Source organism: Trichoplusia ni, chromosome 8, assembly GCF_003590095.1.
Source record: "Trichoplusia ni isolate ovarian cell line Hi5 chromosome 8, tn1, whole genome shotgun sequence".
NCBI classification, from domain to species: domain Eukaryota; kingdom Metazoa; phylum Arthropoda; class Insecta; order Lepidoptera; family Noctuidae; genus Trichoplusia; species Trichoplusia ni.
Window position 1 is genome coordinate 7,199,697 of NC_039485.1, and position 19,859 is coordinate 7,219,555.

The 19,859-nt window shown below is 35.8% G+C and overlaps 4 protein-coding genes across 4 annotated transcripts; 2 read left to right on the forward strand and 2 right to left on the reverse strand.

The window, feature by feature from the left end:
- Positions 1 to 51: 51 nt before the first annotated feature.
- LOC113496329 (DNA polymerase delta subunit 3-like) lies at positions 52 to 1,761 on the forward strand. Its single transcript, XM_026875493.1, has one exon. It carries the CDS (start codon positions 195 to 197, stop codon positions 1,584 to 1,586), a length of 1,392 nt encoding a protein of 463 aa, XP_026731294.1. The 5' UTR covers positions 52 to 194; the 3' UTR covers positions 1,587 to 1,761.
- On the reverse strand, positions 1,569 to 5,171 carry LOC113496328 (TAF5-like RNA polymerase II p300/CBP-associated factor-associated factor 65 kDa subunit 5L). The gene is made up of 12 exons (XM_026875492.1): positions 4,990 to 5,171; positions 4,763 to 4,917; positions 4,310 to 4,684; positions 4,069 to 4,216; positions 3,809 to 3,887; positions 3,517 to 3,655; positions 3,252 to 3,431; positions 2,986 to 3,138; positions 2,748 to 2,895; positions 2,489 to 2,657; positions 2,114 to 2,324; positions 1,569 to 1,879 (listed from the first exon to the last, which is right to left on the reverse strand). The coding sequence occupies exons 1-12, from the start codon at positions 5,065 to 5,067 to the stop codon at positions 1,768 to 1,770; spliced, it is 1,947 nt and encodes a 648-aa protein (XP_026731293.1). The 5' UTR covers positions 5,068 to 5,171; the 3' UTR covers positions 1,569 to 1,767.
- Positions 5,172 to 6,752: 1,581 nt separating this feature from the next.
- LOC113496503 (kynurenine formamidase-like) lies at positions 6,753 to 8,809 on the forward strand. The gene is made up of 5 exons (XM_026875740.1): positions 6,753 to 7,030; positions 7,435 to 7,556; positions 7,906 to 8,106; positions 8,305 to 8,481; positions 8,641 to 8,809. Exons 1-5 carry the CDS (start codon positions 6,819 to 6,821, stop codon positions 8,739 to 8,741), a joined length of 813 nt encoding a protein of 270 aa, XP_026731541.1. The 5' UTR covers positions 6,753 to 6,818; the 3' UTR covers positions 8,742 to 8,809.
- LOC113496502 lies at positions 8,805 to 19,810 on the reverse strand. Its single transcript, XM_026875739.1, has 22 exons — positions 19,541 to 19,810; positions 18,997 to 19,238; positions 18,827 to 18,908; positions 18,618 to 18,749; positions 18,149 to 18,303; positions 17,765 to 17,845; positions 17,416 to 17,688; positions 17,246 to 17,337; positions 17,007 to 17,170; positions 16,576 to 16,734; positions 16,381 to 16,458; positions 15,961 to 16,113; positions 15,011 to 15,155; positions 14,615 to 14,749; positions 14,195 to 14,348; positions 13,922 to 14,050; positions 13,746 to 13,842; positions 12,661 to 12,860; positions 11,832 to 12,073; positions 10,925 to 11,696; positions 10,564 to 10,856; positions 8,805 to 10,486 (listed from the first exon to the last, which is right to left on the reverse strand). The coding sequence occupies exons 1-22, from the start codon at positions 19,596 to 19,598 to the stop codon at positions 9,154 to 9,156; spliced, it is 5,169 nt and encodes a 1,722-aa protein (XP_026731540.1). The 5' UTR covers positions 19,599 to 19,810; the 3' UTR covers positions 8,805 to 9,153.
- Between the last annotated feature and the right edge of the window lie 49 nt (positions 19,811 to 19,859).

The window sequence follows — 19,859 nt, forward strand, 5'->3', positions numbered from 1 at the left end:
TCTTTGGCTACAACTACTCGGGCAAAAATAGTTGCCATTGCCAGGCTATGGAATAAGATAAACCGTCACTGAAGTCAAAATTAAACGTCAATGTCACTAAGAAAGTGCGGCAAAAGATTAACGACAGAATAGACAGGCGAATTGAAGAGTTTTTTTTTATTTGTTGACTCATTTTTATATACAAAACGTTAAAGATGGACATCGATACTTATAAAAGCAACCTAAATACAGTTAAGGAACTTATACTAGATGAAAACAAGATAGTTACATATGTTTCTCTTAGTAAGGATCTGTGCATACATGTAAACGATGCAAAATCTTTGCTGCATCAAATAGTGCAAGATATTAGGAAAGATCGACCTTCAACTAAACTCTATGTATGTTATATTATATCTGGTCTGCAAGGTAATAACTGTGGAATTACTACAGTATGTACTGAAGACGATGTAGAGAAAATTAAGAAATCATTAAAATTAGTATTCTATGATCACGTTTACTGCGTCAGTCGAGGACTCCAGGCAGCTGATAATGCCGTGCTGTCGTCATTGAATCGATTTGAAGACTTATCTTTATGCACTGGATTAATTAAAAGTGATATTTGTACTAAAAGAACAGAGAATGAATTAGGTAGTTTGATATCTAAAAAACGTACTCCTATTGTGGAGCCTAAAACTCCTAGCATACAGCATAAGAAATCTAATGAAAAAGTGAAAGAAATTGTTAAAAGTAGCATTGAAAATTTTGCAAAATTGTCTTCTGTCAAACCAGAACCTAAAATTAAAAGTGAGCCTGAAAAAGATGTCCAAAACAATCCTAAAACACCACCGAAGAACAAGAATAATAAAACACCTCCAAAAAGTAGTAACAACAAACCAGCTGGAAAAGGAATTGCAGGGTTTTTCAACAAGTCAAATGGTGTTTCAAGTAAAGTTAAAAGTTCAGAGCCAAAATCACAAACACCTGTTGAGAATGTCAAAATTAAAGATGAGCCATTGCATTCCAACAGCAACTTGACTTCTGTTGAAGAATCACCCGCAAAGAAATCAAAAGAAGTAACAAATCATAATAAATCACTTACACTAATTAAGAAGAATGCTAAAGTTGATAAGAAACGGAAGCGAGTTCTGCATGTGTCAGATAGTGAAAGTGATACTGAGGCCAATGATCCATTTGCCAATGAAATGGATGTTGATCATGAGTCTGAGGATGAAATCCCCCCCACACCCACAATAAACACAGTGAAAATAACGTCAGGTATAGTGAACCCCAAAAAACGGAGAAAGATTGTAGACAAAACTTATACTGATGAAGAAGGATATATTCTAACCAAAAAAGAAGAAGTGTATGAGAGTTGCTCAGATAATGAAGAAAACACAAAAGAAAATGATAATGAAGCTAAAGAAAATGGAGTTAAAGAGAAGAATGTTAAAAAATTTGAAAGTAGTAAAAATACAAGTGGAAATCGTGATCAAGTAAAACAAACAGTAATAAATGAGATATCTCCCAAACAAAATAAGAAGAAAAAGGTTTCACCAACACAAAAAGGAAACCAAAAAACAATAAACAGCTTTTTCAAAAAACTCTAGTTTATTGGTTCACAAAATTGTATAAATCATGGAGTTATTTTAAACAATGTCTGATCGTTTTTGTTTTGTTGTATCAATATTGAGATTTACTTCATAAGTTCTGGTTAAGACACACAACTTGTTTTCTTTATTGTATTACATTAATTCTTAAAATATAATTATGTTGGCAGTGTAATTGTGTTTATCTCTTTGTACCAATAGCTACAACCCACTCTGGATGGACTTGCACATCAACTAAATACGAACATTTTGTATTGTATGTTGATGTTTGGACATCTTGGCTGGATATTTGTCTGTGGACAGAAGAAGTAGGTTAATTTCAAGCATTATTGCATATCTTCAGATTCTTTATATGGGATCATTATGCCAAGTTTATTAGTGTTTTTAATATAACTTCTTGAAAATATACTCTTTAAGTCACAGTAGTAGGAAAAGTCTTTATTTTATCCTGATAAAATAATACAATAGAAAATCAGAGAACCACCTATTACAAATACTGATACATAAAATAGTACAAGAAAACTTACTTGTTTTTGGAATTACAATCCCATACTTTGACTACACCATCCATGCCCGAGGAGCATAAAAGTGAGTTATCTGGTGATGCATTTCGGTTTGTGAGACTGGGTTTCCCAATAGATGACCAGTCCAAGGCAGTAACTTTCCCATGATGACCTTTATATTCATGTATGCAAGTGCATGCTGCCAAGTCCCACACTTTAATTTTCTTATCATCGCCTAAAAATGTAAAACAACTTGATATAACTTAAACACAGCATTGTCTGGGGATGAACAATGGTATTTAGTTATTTAAACATGTATTAATAGTATGTATTATGCCATGTAATAATCAATAACACCATTGTATAAAAATAAACCTCTAGTGTTAGAATAGACCTTACCAGCACTAGCTAAATAGGAGCCAGAGGGTGCGAAGGCGAGAGTCCTGACTACGCCGCGGTGTCCACACAGAACACGCACTAGTCTTCCGTCAGATATTGTCCACAAACGAACTGTACGATCTGCTCCCCCCGTAGCTATATACAATTCATTAGGATGGAATTTAACACACTGAAAAATAAATGTATTGGATGATATAAGGAAAAAGCCATCTTATCAATAGATACCTAATTTTATTGGTATAAAATGATGTATACTTACAGTCACATCAGACATATGGCCCACAAACACTCTTATAGGAAATGTTCTACTTAAAGACCATAGCTTGGCTGTCCTGTCATGAGAACCAGTTACAATAAAGAGACCGTTTTTCGATACATCCATGCACCATATTGGATAATTATGACCTCTGCAACAAAATAAATAGTTCAAAATTACCAACAAATTATATATCATGCTTACAATTTAATCAAAATTGGTTTAAATTGGCATGTCAAACCTGTATATTGCTGCACAGGAATAATCTGTCAGATTCCAAGCCCTTATTGTGTTGTCATGGGAGGCTGATACAACCAATTCTTCTTTAGTGAGTACACAGACAGCCTGCACAGGACCTGAATGCCCCCTCAATGGTATACCTGCTCCTATTTGCCTACGAACAATAAATTAATTTGGTTTCTAGCTAAAAGGTCACCATAAAGCTCATAGAACAAAATATTCTTGAAGGTCCAGAATAACATGAACAGCAAAGTAAATGATACTTACAATGTATTATCTTCAGGCATCAAATCATGTGGTACATGGCATGCTAATTCAACTTCAGATATATTTCGATTTACCCTCCTTTTGATATTGTTATGTCCTAGATCCCATAATCGAATCTCAGAATTGCTGAATCCTCCACACAACATATTGCAATGTTGGTCTGTTTTTGCACATACTAAGCTATAACAAAAATAAAACTTGGAAAGTATTTTTACAATTATTGTCATGTTTTGGAAAATTCCAGATCATTGACTAATATACTCACTGTGTGTCTGGGGCAGATATTTTGTAAAGCTTTAGTGGCGTAGTAGAATCTCTTACGGCTTTTATTGCATCCTGAAGATCTTTTAATTCCTTATCTATACTTTGATATTCAGCATGTCCATTGCATTCCGCAAATATATCTAAAATAAAAACTTAAGTTATTATAATTTTAAAATTCAGTTTAAAGTAAGGGAATATCAGCATATTTTGCAACTTAGGCCCACTTACGAATTAAAATAAACTTGTACAAAAATTGGCAATTAAAAAATTATGTAATTTAGGGTGTGTTTTACCATTTGTATCTGTTATCTTTTCCTCTGAATTAGTTCTTGTAACATTAACTTCTTCTTCCATTTCTTCTTCATCATCTTCCTACAAATTAGAAATAAAATCAGTTAGAAATTAAGTATATTTTCTATTCATATTTTGCCTTATGACTAATTATGACCCTGCTGCACAACTATTATTTAAAAAATTACCTACTATGAATAGAGAGAATTACATACATATGAAATGGAAAAAAGAATGTGCAGTCTATTCAAATGATACTCACAGAGTTCTTTTTATTTGGGTCATTGTTTATGTCTATGTGGAACCATGTTTGCAATACTTGTATGAGAAGCACATGCCCATGTTTGGCCAAGTATGCCTTTAACATATTTAGAGCATCTTGAGAAAGGCTAATGTCATATTTACAAGACCTGAAATAAAACAAAATGAGTTAAAATGCCTTAATGCATATAATTTGCTCAATAAATTAATATCAAATTATAGTTGCTTAGAATAATACAAACCTGAAAGCAGCAATTGAAGGCCTAGTCTCTACCTCCTGCAAAGTGTAAATTGAGCCAATATCATCTAGTATTTGATTCATGTAATCTTTCTCAGGTGTTTCATTGTCAATTGTGCCATTTTGTAAGGAATTAAATAACTGCTCTAAACTATTTGGCCTATACAAAGCTGATGGTAGGTTACCATCTATAGGCTGATGGTATGACAAGTCTTTCTGAGGTAATGCTGCAGCATGTCTCTTCAGGAACATTTGAGCCGGTCCTCCATGACCACCTCGCAGCATTTCTAAATATAAATGACAAAGCAGTGGGCATAATAAACCCAGAAGTTCATTCTTAACTTTTTCATTTTTAATCTCTTTAATGAAGGTAACTAATCTGGAAAGTAATATATTTATATGAGGACACATACACAAATATTTAAAATATATTTTTTTATTTACAAGCAATAAATACCTTGTGTACTGAATGTCGTATTGACTTGAGTCGTTGTTAATGCAAGAAAACAGAATTGAATTGGCGCGACTCGCTTCACACTGAACTATCGTGGCTACAGCCATTTGTTCAGCACTTCTGCTCAGATTATTGTTATTGCTAAACACCTCTATGTCCTAAAATGTACGAGTTATTTATGAATGTTTAAAATTAATATTTATACACAATTTAAATTATTTTTTACTTACAGGATAATTCCGTCGTTCTAAGTAGGATGTGACCGCCGCTTTAATAGCATCATTTCTAGTCTTTTTCATTAAAGACATCAGTTTCTCTATAATAAAATAATTAAAACCAAAACAAGACTGACGATTACTGTAATAAGTTCAACAAATGGCAATGGCATTGACTGGACTGATTCGATTTTGACATTTGACAGTCATTTATTAATGCCAGTACAAAAAAGACCAATGTCGCAACGAAATTATGTAATTTTGAGATTTGAACGGCTTGTCAAGCAAATTATATCATTAAAATTGTGAAAATATATTCCAATAAAAAAGTATTGAAAAAAAAAAACATTGAAATGTAATGAGAAGACATTTTTTAACTTGAGAAGGAAGAGTCGTTACTCTTGCTAACGCAAAAATCAATGAGAAGAGAAAAATTGCTAACAAATAAGCTAGGCTAGGTCGGGTTTGGAGTACGCATTATGGCCTACGGCTTTCTGTTTCCCTTAACACGGACGTACCCGATGTCCCGATACCGAGTCTTAAAAAAAGGTTAGGGGAGGAAGGCGAGCACCACGGCGTAGCACACCCTCGCAGAGTGTGTTGCTTTGGACGAGCAGCGCCGTATCCTGCCGGTCTGCCAGCCTGCCGATCTGTCACTGTCGGCTGTAGAGCGGAAGATGGTCGGGAGCGCAGAGTCGTGGGACGCGGTAGTGTCCTTCTACGAGGACGTAATGTCGCAGAAGGAAACTGCGGAGCGTGGGAGGGAAATCTCGTCTCCCTTCCCCAGCCGTAAAAAGCGCACCGGGCGCAGGAGGCGGGCGGACAACGCCATCTTCCAGCCCCCATGAACGGGTCCAGGAGCGAGGGACTTGGGGAAGACCCCCGCTCCTATTCCATGGACCCGAGACGGAGGCGCACGCGAGTGTCGACGCGTGCCCCTGAGGCGGTGCACGGGGTAGGCAAATACCTCACGACCCCGTGCATGAGGCGAGGTACGGACTGACCGGGCCAGCACTAGTGCAGGGCTGCGGAAGAATTTGGACTCCCGCGGCCCCGCCTGCCCACTTGTGACGAGAACCACCGGGGGGTTTTAGCCGGTAAGAGTCCGGCACGCCCGTCCGCCTCTCACCGGGCGGAGGAAGTCCATGAGGATTTCCCCCCGTAAAAAAGGGAAGGCGACCACAACATTTAAAGATAACTGAAATAAATTTAATTTTACTCAGTACGTTAGCTATATAAAAATTAACGGTCGATTTCCTGAAGAAACATCATTATATTTTTGCTCTGATTTGTAACAATATTATAAACGCAAAAGATTGTATGTATGGATGTTTGTTCCCCTTCCACGCAAAAACCGCTGAACGGATTTTGACGAATCTTGGTACACAGATAGTTTATAACCAGGATTAATACCTTTTTATCCCGATTTTATATTCCTGTGGGGTCATCTTCCATTTGTAGCATGCGGCTACTTTTAGTGCCGAGTAGGGTAAAATTGCAAGTTACTTATTACTCTGATTAATTAACTTTTATGTTGTTATTGCGTAAAATTATTCTAAAAAGGTTTAAAGGTGCTATGTTGGTTACGTGCCTGCCCACATGCCTACCTATGCCAGTAGAACTATCTTAGGTACATTTAGAACCACGTTATATCTATTGTTTTAATAAAGCTGAGGTTGTTTACTTAACACATTGCATTCATTGATCGTCTTTTGTTATACTTATTTTGAGACTTACCTAGGTGTTTTGAAATTGCTACGCGCATAAAAAGAACACGGCGTAGGAAGATTAACTCAGTGCGTGGGGCGAAACCACCAACTGACCAAGTGGCAGTTTCATTCAAGATGGCTAGTGTAACACTCGTGTTTTTTGCTTTGTCTTGCTCATTGGCTTCATTACAAGCCGAGAGTGATGGCTTAAACTCAGTTTTATTTTCTGGGAATTATGAATTCATAGACATGACCCATCCTTTTGATAACCGTACGGTATATTGGCCGGGAACAGAACCATTTAAATTTACTAAACAAAAGGAGGAATTCGACAAAGACAACTCGTGGTAAGTTAATAAAAGACTTGATAGGATGATTTAAGATATATATATTTTTTAATACCTACCAATTATCATTTTTAATTTTTTTCCTATCGTTGTTGCGTCATACGTCACAGTTGTGGTACCTAACATAAGTTATGTCTTCCTGTATATTTTTATAGTTATTTTTATGCATAGTAAAATGGTTACGAAACGTTGTACCATATACGTAGGTAATATACAGTGGTAAGGAAGTAGCGAAGACTACTATCACACTACTACCCTTTTGTACTGCAGACAACGAAACGGGAATGATTTGGATGCAGTTTTGTTTTATCCGATAGTGAACGTGTCCAATCGTGATACTTAAAATGCTTTCAATTAGTTATGACTTCTTTTAAAATATGCCTATTTATTGCATTCTTTCTCAGGTACGCAGCATATGAGTTTTCTGCAGGAGAGCACGGTGGTACCCACCTCGATGCGCCTTACCATTTCTCCAATACTGGCAAACGAGTTGGTGACTTCCCTATTGATAAACTCATTCTTCCTCGTAAGTAAATAATTAATTGGTGCCTTATGGTTTAATTTTAAGACACTTCGAAATCTTATTGCCAAAAGACACCTTTCAGACGTCTTAAATATCAGTAGATAGTATTTGCCTCTATTTTTAATTCGAAAGTACCCAACCAGAAATAATCGGAAGTTCAGCTTGGCAGTCCTGGCAGGGGGCCAACTATAACGATATTCGTAAAGCATGGTATTGAAAGTATATAATTGAAACGGGTGGCTGCAGACAGGTCATCTCACCCTAAACCACCTTGTCTCGACCCCTCTGACCGGCACTTTTTGATTGAGATATATTATGTGAACGCATAATTAAGACATTTTTTTATTTGCAGTTCTGGTTGTCGATATCAGTGAAAAAGTCAACGGCAATTCTGACTTTGTTTTGACTAAAAATGACCTAGATCTTAATTGGCTAAACAGCAACACGGGGAAACCTTGCTTGTTAGTGTTTAACTTTGGCTGGAGCAAATATTTCAATGATCGTCAGAAATATTTGGGCTATGACGAGGTAACAAAGACTATGAGATTCCCCGGTAAGTAACTAATAAGGATAATAATAGCAGCTTACACTTACATTGAATTCGACTAAGTAATTTGCTTTTACAAACGACCAAATATATTAGCATTTGTATACACTATACACATCATTACTACGCGCGTTTTAGCGTGTGAGACTCGCGAAAAAAAAATGTCTACTTACCCTATTAAATTAATGACTACTTGTGTTACAGGTTTGAGTACAGAAGTAGCTGAACTGATTACGTCTACATACAAAAATATAGTTGGTATTGGAACCGACGTGTCTTCTGTCGACCCAGGCGCAACACCCGATTTTGCTGTGCATAAACAATTTTCGAAAGCAGGATTGTACAACATAGAAAACGTCAACTTCGAAAAGAAAGTTCCTGGTGCGTTCCTTTTTATTGCACGAATTTCGCCTTTATGAATGCGACAGTACTTTTCACTTTTCGCGTTGATATCTTGCTTTGAAAGCTCACCCTCAATTCACGGTGGTGGTGCTGAGAAGAAGCCTGTAGTTTTATAATATATATTTTTTTAATTTTCAGCTACCAAATGTACAGCTTTGGCTCTTCCAATGAAAATCGGGATGGGCACAGGTGCACCACTGCGCCTTGTTGCAATCTGTCCCCAAGAAGCAGCCGCATAATTCTATGGAGCTTTTTATATATACTAAATGAAAGCTCGTATTGATGAAATAAAAAAACATGTATGCGATATATTGTTTTTATTTAGTTTTTAGTTCACTTGGAATACAACGAATATACCTACAAAATGTAAGTTTATTGGACTTCAGTGGAAAATAAAAATAACTAAGAATTAATCACTCTTAAAAAATCGTGTCCATTGTAAATCAACAAAGTTTACATAATATGTAAGACTTTCAATTTGATACCTAAAAAACGAAAAAAAAAAAGATATTCTATTCTGAATAAACCTAATGAAACGTACCTTCAATAAAACAGAATCCATCACATTTCGCAGGATTAAGAAACTATTTTTTTACAATAAATTGCTATGATTTTAAATTAACAAAAATGGAACGCTTTATAAACATCCTTTTATTCGCACTTAAGAAATATATTCTTTTCTATAAGTTCTGTATAAACCAAATCATCGTCATCATTTTTTAACTCCACCAATGGGAGTGAATCATTATAACTTATCACCTTAACGTGGAATGGTCCTTGGTCCAAGAAAGTTTTTGAGTAAGCCTCTGTTACCACTGTAATGTCGATTTCCGGGTTTACTTTAACCCCATGTAATTTGGCTGATATAGTAGCAGGTGGAAGACTAACCCATTCCTCACTAATCTCTCTAGTATCAGCTAAAGAAATAACTTCGGTATTACCATAATCAACATATTTTACTTTAAGTAAATTTTTGGTTTCACTAAATTGCAAAATGGACGCTCGATACCAGCGACCGTCTTCAGGAAAAAGAGCAATGCAAGCTTTATTTTCAAAAATACCATTCAATGGAGTCATATTCGTACTTTCATTCTGAAGTTCTTCAAACATTTGATCATAAGTTCTAGTCGTGTCCTCATCAAATATTATACTTAACTGTAATGTATTCAAGTCATTAATAATAGAAATATTACATTTGAATTCTTCTTGTAAATCTTTTGGGTATGAAATATATTTTCCCTCGAGAGAAGCTTCTTCTTGTTCCATTAACTTGTTCCAATCAGTTCCTTTTAAAGAGTGATCAAAAGAATCTGAAGTTGTCGATAATTGTTCGATGGTATTGTCGGATTCTTCAACAACTATATAATCTGGACCAGAATCAGTTTCTAGTGTGACATCTTGTTTTTCGTTATTTGTTAAATCTTCTGAGGGAGCAAACTTTCTTATCAGTGCTTTTGAGCCATCGGAATACTCCGCCATTTCGAAATCAACCAAATGGTCGTTGATCTTGAGCTTGTCGAATTTCAACTCTATGGGATAAATTCCATTTATTGGTTCGCCACAAATTTTTACATGACATTTTTTTTCTACAATTGATTTATGTATGTAGTCTAAAGTTTGTCTATCCCAATGTGTATTAACGGGGCGGATACGGTTTAGAATACATTTGTTTGCTTGGGTTGCTATCTGATGGAGAGGAACACTTTTTCGTAGGTTTTCAAAGGAACACAATTCTTCATTGCCGTAATCGATGTAATGTATCAAGCAGTTAGAATCTTCTTTGTTAACTTCCACTACTCGACCTCTGTAATAGCGGTTATCTAAGTAATATAACGCAGCACAGGGTTCGCCAACCGCCCATTTCATGTATTGTGCTTTTGGATCTGGGTTTTTAAAACGAACGTCGAGTGCTTTCCGAATTAAATCCAACGTGTCTTGTTGCGATACGTCATGTAGGTAAATAATACCGTCGTTATCTATGTAACTGAAAAGAAAAGAAAAAAATAGATAAATTCACAAATATATCCTCATATTTAGTTTGATCAATTGATCAATACTTACGTTGGTAGTGCGGTAAACTCCTTGCAAGTCAGAGGTTCTGGTGGCAACCAGTCAGTTATGTACATAACATTGGAAGATTCTGGACTTTCTGTACTTCTATCTTTGCTATCATCACTCTCTCTAACTGACATGGATGTATTTGCACTACTTTCACCTTCTGAGTTTTCTTTTATTATGGACTTCAAAGGCACCATAGGTATTGGTTCTAACTGTAACCATTCGTTAATTGATCCTTTGATATTAAGGAAAGATAGAGTATCACCCAGATCATCGAGATTGTCGGTAGAGTCAACCTGGAAAAGATTAACATACATTAAAATTTGTTTCAAATTATAATTGAGTATAGAGTTACTTTACATACCACTTGCGTCTTGTCAGGTACTCCGAGCCCACGTTCTATAATTATTTTGTTTAAACAACGCCACTCAGACGTGTTAGGTTCTAAAGCACCTCCTTGTACAGTATGGTACACCCAAATTTCAATTGGCATGCTGTTGTCTTTAAAGTTTCCTAACTTCGTTATGAACACGCGCTTGTAAAAATCAAGGAGCTCTTTTAGGCACTCTTTGGTGACCAAGGGCCATTCTTCACCAATGGCTGGTATGATTCCGTACAGATGGCATTTTAAAGCGGCGTCACCAATCGCAGCAAACTCGGAGGTCAAAACTCTTAGATTGGCCCTCGGGACAGTTTCAGTACACGCAAAGTCTCCGTAAAATACTTTAGCCGTGTCATTATCTAGTTCTAAAATGTTTGCGCGACGCCAAGTATTAGATAGGTTGCACAATGAGCAACATCTATCGCCAACTTTCCAATCGTCCTTTGATTGGGTTTTACTCTTGGAGTAATATTTTTGAATAGCTTCAAACAATTCATTGAAGTTTTTTTGTTGTTGTAACAATGAAATATAAATGTGTGAGGGAGATTCGTAATACAGGATTTTAGCTTCTAACCTTAAAGGCCCTTTGTCTTTGGCTTGCATATTGTCACTTGAATCACTATCAGTATTGTTTTTAGGTGATTTTGCAACGACTTCTTCAACTCTCGGTTTGGTTTGGGAGAGTTTTTGAGGTGGTGACTGTTTTGGAGTAGCTTGTTGTTGTTCTGCGAGATTTTTGTTGAAGCCATAAATTCTGTAAAAGCAAAATATTAATTAACAATAAAACACTTTCTCAACCTACACTTAAACTGCGTAAGTACTTATTTCTCAAGTCAGAAAACATTACTTTTTGTATGGTTTAAAAATGTGACGCAAATTCATGGCTTACCCAAATGTTATAGCGAACTTGTGTTTGACCATTTCCGTATTAATGCAAATAACGTTATCGATGTCTTCTTTATCATATAACGTTACGCCAATGGAGCCCTGACTTCGATGACCTCTTCTATGGCGATTATCTTCAACTTGAAGCTCCAACAACTTTCCTTCGTAGCGTTGAAGAAATTCGACAGAGGCCTTGGACCACTTTTTATTAGCAGGTGTGATACCAGCCAAATGGCACTCGGTAGCCTGTAGAAACCAAATATTTTTTTTAAACTTTACGAGTCCTGCATGCACTTAGCACGCTGGGTGTTAAGGTGTCAAATTCTTTGTGCTTTGTTAGTGCTCCGTGATTTTAGGAAAAATATCTCATTAGATTTGTGCAACATATTTAAAGTTGAAGAAGTAAATAGGAGGTGAAGGAAGGAAGGAATTAAACGCCTCAAACAGGATACAACAGTCTGCTTTGCTGAACGAGATAGTTAAAAACATATGGAAGTTGACTGTGAATTGGCTGCACTTATTAACTGGAAGAAAGTATTATGAGGGAGGGGGGGGATAATGGGGGTCAAAGTTAATATGATTTTTTTTGGAATGGACCACGGCTTTGAAATTTGGCTTTAATATTGTTTATACAAAATAATGAAATATGTGCAAAGCGGTTTTTGGGCATTTTTAATTAAGGGGGTAATGGGGGTGGTCAAAGGTGTTACGAATCTTTTTAATTTGACACAAATGTTAATTAAAGATGCGAATCGCGAAGCAACTCGGCCTGTCCAAGCGGCCGGAGTCGCGGGCAACAGCGCAACAGCTAGTAGTGTATAAGTATTCCTCACGAGTGCGCTGAGCGTGGTGTACTTATGCGGCAGATGTCGCAGGCGCTGCCAGTGCAGCAGCGGCGCGCGGCCGCAGTCGGGCAGCAGCAGGCGCACGCGGCCGCGCGGCGCCAGCTCCGCCACCGCGCCGCGCGCCCACTGCGCGCCGCCCCGCGCCGTGCCCCGCGCCGAGCCGCCCACGTGCGCCGCGCACACCATGCCTGCACCCATACATCCAAGGCTCACGTATAGCCGAACCGAATCACCATACTAAATCCGACGTCCAACAAGCAAATCCACTAATGCTTGTTCGGAGTCTGGGTGTCTTTGTGCACGTGATTTTTATGTTTGTGAAACCCCCCGCGATACAAGAATTAAATTCCTTACTGCGAGTCGTATTTTTAAAAGAAAAATAGTCAGCAATAAAAGTGCACACATCATATATTATGGCGGTCGTATATGCGGAGGATCATCATCGGTCTAGCCTGTTTCCCAACTATGTTGGGGTCGGCTTCCAGTCTAACCCGATTCAGCTAAGTACCTGTGTTTTACAAGGAGCGACTGCCTTTTTAACCTCCTTAACCCAGTTACCTGGGCAACACGATACCTTGGTTGGACTGGTTGTCAGACTTTCTTTAACAACTGCCAAACATAAATGAATAATATCCGGGACCCACAATTTAACGTGCCTTCTGAAACACGGAGTAACTCATTATGACAAAGATGGTTTGCCATCTATGGATCAATTAAGTCGAGCGTGGCTTAACCTGTGATCGATTCACTTATGCAGTTATAGCTTAGCTACGAGCTCCTGATACATACGGTATACACACAAGACTCAGGTGAAATAGTCAGCAATGAAAGTGGTTACATCATATGGCTATCGTATAAGCAGAGGATTTTTATACATATTCGTGCAGTTCTATAAGCGCAAGCGTTTGCCTCCAAGGGCTGTACTACAACCTGTAGTACAATGTTTTCACTTTTTATCACTGACGGATGCCATAGGCGAAAGTTAAGTCTGGAATTGCTGGGCAATCCCAGGGACGAATTATATTTGCGAATCATATAAATATACGAATAAAGTAAATGTACACAAAAATTACCTATTTCGGGTAAATACACAGTTCCGAAATTAGATTCCAAACTAAATTCTTGTTCCAAATCTTCAGTGAGTTTCTCATATACACTTTGGAGATGGCTCTGAAAAGTATTAAAAAAATTATAAAATGATAAATACATTTCGGCGAATATGATATTGTATGATAAAAAAAACCCTTACCCTTCTTACGAAAAACTTATCGGGGCTCACAACATGAGTAATGGTCACCGTCTCCGTAGTATCCGATTTAAAGTTATTTTGGCTCATATACAGCCTATGCTTCTCTTTTGCATCCATAATTACTGGATACTGTAATAAACGAGCTCAATAGAGATTTTTACAAATTACCAGTGAAAACAAAATTAAAAATTTTAATTTTCAATGAAAGTTGTACTGTGCAATGTTGACAATGATGCTTAAAAGCTTTCAGCATGAGAAGCAAATAATAGTTACCACTAGTTTGGGGTTAAGCAGTTTAGCTCGGTCGTGGAACACCAGCGCGTGCGCCAGGCTGACGCCGTGTTCGAATGTGGTGACGTCACACTCGAGCTTAAAGTCCACGTTTGTTAACGGGATTAAACGACGTATATGAATGACAGCTTGTTTGCTGAAAGATAAGCAAAAACAAGTGTTGTTCAATAATTAGGCTGATAAAATAATTTGTAAGTTTTATTTATCATTTAATTGCCGTACTAAAAATACACTTAGCTAAGGGACCTACTAAAATGATTATTTGTTTAATTTAATAAGGAATGCAATCGATGACAAAGAAAATATAACTTGTAGAACCAAATTGTGCAGTTTTGTTCTTTATTACAATACAGCTGTTAGTTTACAAGTAACGGGTCAAGTGTAATCTGAATCCAAACTTACTTGTCAATAATTTTCTGCATTAAGATTGAGTCGTCACTTGTCCAAGCACCGGAAATTGGAACACAGTTGGCCAAGGAACAATTGATAGCTAGTGGAAAAGGACACTGTATTTTCGAAGGCGGCAAAAGACGTAAGCTGTAAGAAAAAGGTACATGTCTAACAATGTTTAGAGGTAAAAAGAACAATGAACGCCAGTGGAAGGGATGTACTGCAAGTACGAAATTGACAACAAAATGGAAACTGACAAACCAATACCGTTTCAGCAAAATCATACATCTTACAATGTCATAATGTCTTCATAATTCGCATACGTAGGATTGCGAAACTTGTTTACATATTTGGACTTGTATAGTTCTCTAAGAATGTTCTTTACCTAAACATGAATGTGTTACTTACTTTTCAACTGTTACGTATTCAACGCTGCCAAAATCAAAGTAGAAAACTTGAACCAAAGTTTCTCGTTTGTTTCTTGTATCCAAACCAGTGACGCGACATCTTTGCCACATTTTATCGGCCTTGTTGAATGCTAAATATGTCTTACCTGCAAAGTCGTTACGACATGGATTCAAGTTTCAAAACAAACCTCACTAATTAGAGTGTCAGAGTTACTGACACTCGAAAAACAACTTAAAGCATATTACAATAAAGTTTGTTTTCGTTGAAGTTCTTAGCTATACACAGAAAATTCTTATTTATTTGCACCATTGGACATAATTTTAAGTGACTTGTCTGTTAAATTTTGTAATAACAGAAATAAAATAATAAAATCATTGTTCTGGTAGCAAAGAGTTTGGATTTAATCTACGATTTGCTTTATTTAAAATACCATCTACAGGAGACTCCTGTAGATACATAGTATTTGGAGGATCATCCAAAAAAAATTAATTGTAGAGGTCTCCAGAAGGTGATTAGCATAGCTTGATTAATGATAAAATATTCTAAATGCAGCTAGAACTTTAAGCAGCAGATAACTTTGCTGTTTGATGAATTCAAACGATGCATCTTCGAAGAAGCAACAACAGGTTTAAGGTCGATTTTCAATTGTGTTATTTTAAAGAATAATCTATATGTACACTAATATATAAAGCTGAAGTTTGTTTGTTTGAACGCGCTAATCTCAGGAACTACTGGTCCAAATTGAAAAATTGTTTTTGTGTTGAATAGACCATTAATCGAGGAAGGCTTTAGGCTATAAACCATCACGCTGCGACTAATAGGAGCTAAGATACAATGTGAAAAAAACCGGGCAGGTATACCTAAATCATAACTTAGGTATATCTTCTAGCCACGGGGACGAATTCGCGGGCAACAGCTAGTATATTATATTGGTTTTAAGTTTAACTTACCCGGAATGATATGATTTACTGATGGTCTGGAGAAAGAACCAGCGTTGCGAAACTCCCTAACTATATCTTTAACGAGTCCTTGGAAACACGCTCTTTGCACGAAGAAATTGTAAGGGTCGACAATATGTGAAACGTAGATTAACTCTTGAGAACCTGTATAAGAAAAGTTAGTTATTATTATTGTTATGTCGTATATGATTATAATAAAGGAGTTCATGGATTGTGCTATGTATGTGTAAAGAGAGATAATTGTTTTTTTTTTATTTGTGGACATGTTATGCCTACATAAATAAGCATAGAGGTACTCTTGAAAATATAGGGTATTAATTATTATTACTAATGGCTACCATCAGACTTTATCAAATGACTAATTCCCTCAACAAGTTTAAAATAATATTTCTTATACATTGATTGACATACCGTCTCGAAGTTGTTGTGGATGCTGGCTTTCTGCAAATGGTGGCACTGGATGGACAATAGGCGGCTGATAATTGCTATCTGAAAAAGCTTTTCACCGTCACTATATTGTTAATAATTGTACTACATTTTTTGGACTCATTTTATTATAGAATAGACCGTCAAATTCAAAATATTATTGTGTAAAATGTTCCTTACTTGGAGTGATATAGCTCCTATTAGAGTTATCACTACTAATTGAGTTAAGAGAAGACACAGATCCACTCTTACTGCGATATTGAGGAGCACTCTTGTATAAAGCTGGTGCTTTTTTATCATCCTTATCAACTTTTTGTTTCGGTGTAGTTTTCCTTGCATCTGATGGACAAAATGAACAAATGATTATTAACTTTTGGTAAACTTGAGAAGAATTTGCTTTAAAATTAACATATCAATTAAAACAAAACAAATCAAAATATGATATTTAGAAAAAGTTACATGGTTAGGCTTATAATACGCGGGAGTAAACCCTTATTAAATAAATAAAATAGTAAACCCTATCATGAAAATTTTCTTTTTCCGTGTTTATTACATCAAAACTAAGCCATTGATGGTCATCATAATTTTGCTACTACACAAACACCACTTACCTTTCGGCAATTCCGGTGGGAATACAGGAGCAGTTGGCGCAGCTGGTACATCTACGTCATCACTTAATTCAGAGCTAGAGGCCAACTTATATACCGACTTTACATTGCCTTCTAACTGTACGTAGTCATTAATCAATGAACATAAATCCTCATTCACTATCACCCTGTTGAAAGTAAGAATATTAAATGTGTTCTAATAAGGGTAGATTGTATGAGCAATAATACTAAAAAGAACTTGCTTAAGTGATTCCTTGCTTGTTTCCTTTTTATTAAGATACCATGGAGTATCTACAACCTTTTTTGCTTCGTCTAATAAGGCTGGCACATTGATCTAAAAAATAATTGTTACTTAGGGACTGTTTAACAATATACAGTTATAAAGTTCATGTTAATTTATTTACTATCCAACCTGTTGTATCCTGTTTTTATCAGAAGCCTTTGAAATCATGTCTAAAACATTCTTAGCTGTCTTTATTGCATTAGCTACATCTGATTTAGCTTTTTTTAATGAGTCTTTTTCAGAACATTTAAGATGTTTTATTATATTCATGATCTCATCCTTATGTCTTTGTACTATAGAGCATAGTTTAGAAAACTGTTGATCAACATTTGCCATTATTTTAGAGATTTCGTGGGCTGATCCAGTGTCTGTTTCATAATTGTGAAGTAAATATCCAATGTCCTGAGAATAAAAAACAAATGGAGTTAACCCAAACAAAGCGTTGAAATTACTATTTAAATATAATGGCGTTACATACTACAGCAGTCTTTGTCAGCCTTCGAAATATTTCATCTACTTGAGGCGATATTTCATTCAAGTCTTCAAGGAAAGTTTCATTCTGGAAAAAAATATGACTCTTATAAAAATATGATCTTCATAAAAGCACAAGAAACTTGCTTTCATCTAAATATGCACAATCAGCCCTATTGTTGGCAGGCAGACTAGGCATCATATGAGAACAAAGCAACGGTTTCAAATTGCTGAAGTTATGATCAAAATGTAAACATTGAATTTGCATTGTAATAATGGTATTCATGACACAATTATAATGTTATATCATAACATTTGTAATGAAAGAGACAAAACATAATTGATAAAAAGAATATTGTGTAATAAAAGAGTATTATCAAAATATACTTACAATCTCCTGCAAGGATACCACATCATGATTCTTGCATGACTTATCACCACCAACCATCATGCAATCCATACATATGGATTTTTTGCAGTCATTACAGTAATAGTCCAGCTGCTTCTCCTTATGATTTTTGCAGACATTTGGCAATGTTGTTGTGTCTGAGAAATTTAGGAGGTTGATCACAAACTGACTAATTTCAAGATAAAATGCAAAGACAAAGTAGTAGCCAAATAGATAGATAGAATACTCTTTATTGTACACCATAAGGAAAAACAAATTAGGTCAATACAAACAAATATGATATGGTCAATAGACATGAACATAAAAAGATAAATATAATTTAACTAAGATGAAAGTTAGAGAATTATGATCCTACCCTTAAAAAATGTTTGTTAGAACTCTGTAATGTGATTCTAGTAAGAAGTACTTGATAAATAAATATACATAGATAGGGAATCCATTATTAACTTACCAATAGGTTGTAGTAAATGATTCTTGAAAATAACAAAGTTCTTATGTGTTTTATTAAAGCAAGTGTCACACAGAACTATGGCACATTGTTTACACATTTTTGTGGTTGTCGTGTGACATTCTGCACAATCAGCTGCAATTACAAGAAACTATGGCTTAAAACAAATCTTGTCTAGAAAATAGGTTTTGAAAATTATAACTTTAATTTACCTTGAGCAGCATCATCTTTTATTAAAGATTGCAAATCTAGAAAATGGTTCTCTTCTTCATTATTATTTTTATTTTCTGAAGCCTGAAATCATGAATTTAATGTTGCATTGGCAAAAATTTCAAGATCAGTACTTAACTCCAAATGGTATAATATTATCATCAAAACAAACCTGAACAAGATTTAGAGTCAGTTCACCAACCATAAGAAGATTGATAGGAAACTTTTTATGTAACTTCGATTTATCCTGCACTACTTCAGATGCCTCGGTTTTGCTAACTTCTGCGTCAACAAAGCAAACCTTGCACTCAAGAGGCTCAGAACACTTGATAACATTGACAATGCAGTTCTCACACATAGTGTGGCCGCACGGTAGGAATAATGGCCATTTGCCTTTAATATTAGATGACCCAACTGAAAAAAAAACACTCTTTTAGTCACATTTTGTTAGCCGTGGTATGGTTATGTTGCGCTGGTTTTAAGATTATTTTAATGCTAATTGAAAATATCATACAATGTATAAGTAGGTATTATTTTGTAATAAGAAACAAAATTTTGTTTACATCTAACTACCTACACATTTATTTTGTGTCCACTTCTTCAACGCAATAAATAGAACAGGTTAACGGGGTATGACACACTTATTTATTAATTTATCTTTTGATTTTTTTTTGATTATTTGGCGAAGGTTTAGTAATACTTTAAACAATACTTACATTGAATGAAATAATGTTGACTGCAATTCGGACAAAACTTTTTCATGTCGTCTGCCATGGTGGATATTACAAAAGTAGGATAAAGACAAGGGTTGGCAATTAATCAAGTGATAACCATTTCACTATAGCATATAATATAACAACAAGAAAACTAAATAAACAGCACGGTTCGAAGTTGCTCTTGTGAAAATATTCGGTCGGTCTCACACTGACAACAAAATCAAACCACAGACTTCCCTCGAACTTCCTGTCAGAATTCAAATTTTTATATTTATTTTTGAACTGGCAAATCGTGATTTAATTGCCAATAGAAAAAAAC

Bases quoted from the DNA above. Each gene is read 5' to 3' on its own strand.
- LOC113496329 (XM_026875493.1), top strand. From the start codon at position 195: ATGGACATCGATACTTATAAAAGCAACCTAAATACAGTTAAGGAACTT.
- LOC113496328 (XM_026875492.1), bottom strand. From the start codon at position 5,067: ATGTCTTTAATGAAAAAGACTAGAAATGATGCTATTAAAGCGGCGGTC. The intron at 3,888-4,068 runs GTGAGTATCATT...TCTAATTTGTAG, and splicing joins ACCCAAATAAAAAGAACTCT to GAAGATGATGAAGAAGAAAT. The intron at 2,896-2,985 runs GTTTGACATGCC...ATTTTGTTGCAG, and splicing joins TCCTGTGCAGCAATATACAG to AGGTCATAATTATCCAATAT.
- LOC113496503 (XM_026875740.1), top strand. From the start codon at position 6,819: ATGGCTAGTGTAACACTCGTGTTTTTTGCTTTGTCTTGCTCATTGGCT. The intron at 7,557-7,905 runs GTAAGTAAATAA...TTTTATTTGCAG, and splicing joins TGATAAACTCATTCTTCCTC to TTCTGGTTGTCGATATCAGT. The intron at 8,482-8,640 runs GTGCGTTCCTTT...TTTAATTTTCAG, and splicing joins CTTCGAAAAGAAAGTTCCTG to CTACCAAATGTACAGCTTTG.
- LOC113496502 (XM_026875739.1), bottom strand. From the start codon at position 19,598: ATGGCAGACGACATGAAAAAGTTTTGTCCGAATTGCAGTCAACATTAT. The intron at 18,909-18,996 runs GTTTGTTTTGAT...TCATGATTTCAG, and splicing joins TGACTCTAAATCTTGTTCAG to GCTTCAGAAAATAAAAATAA. The intron at 12,861-13,745 runs GTAATTTTTGTG...GTATGGGTGCAG, and splicing joins TGTGTATTTACCCGAAATAG to GCATGGTGTGCGCGGCGCAC.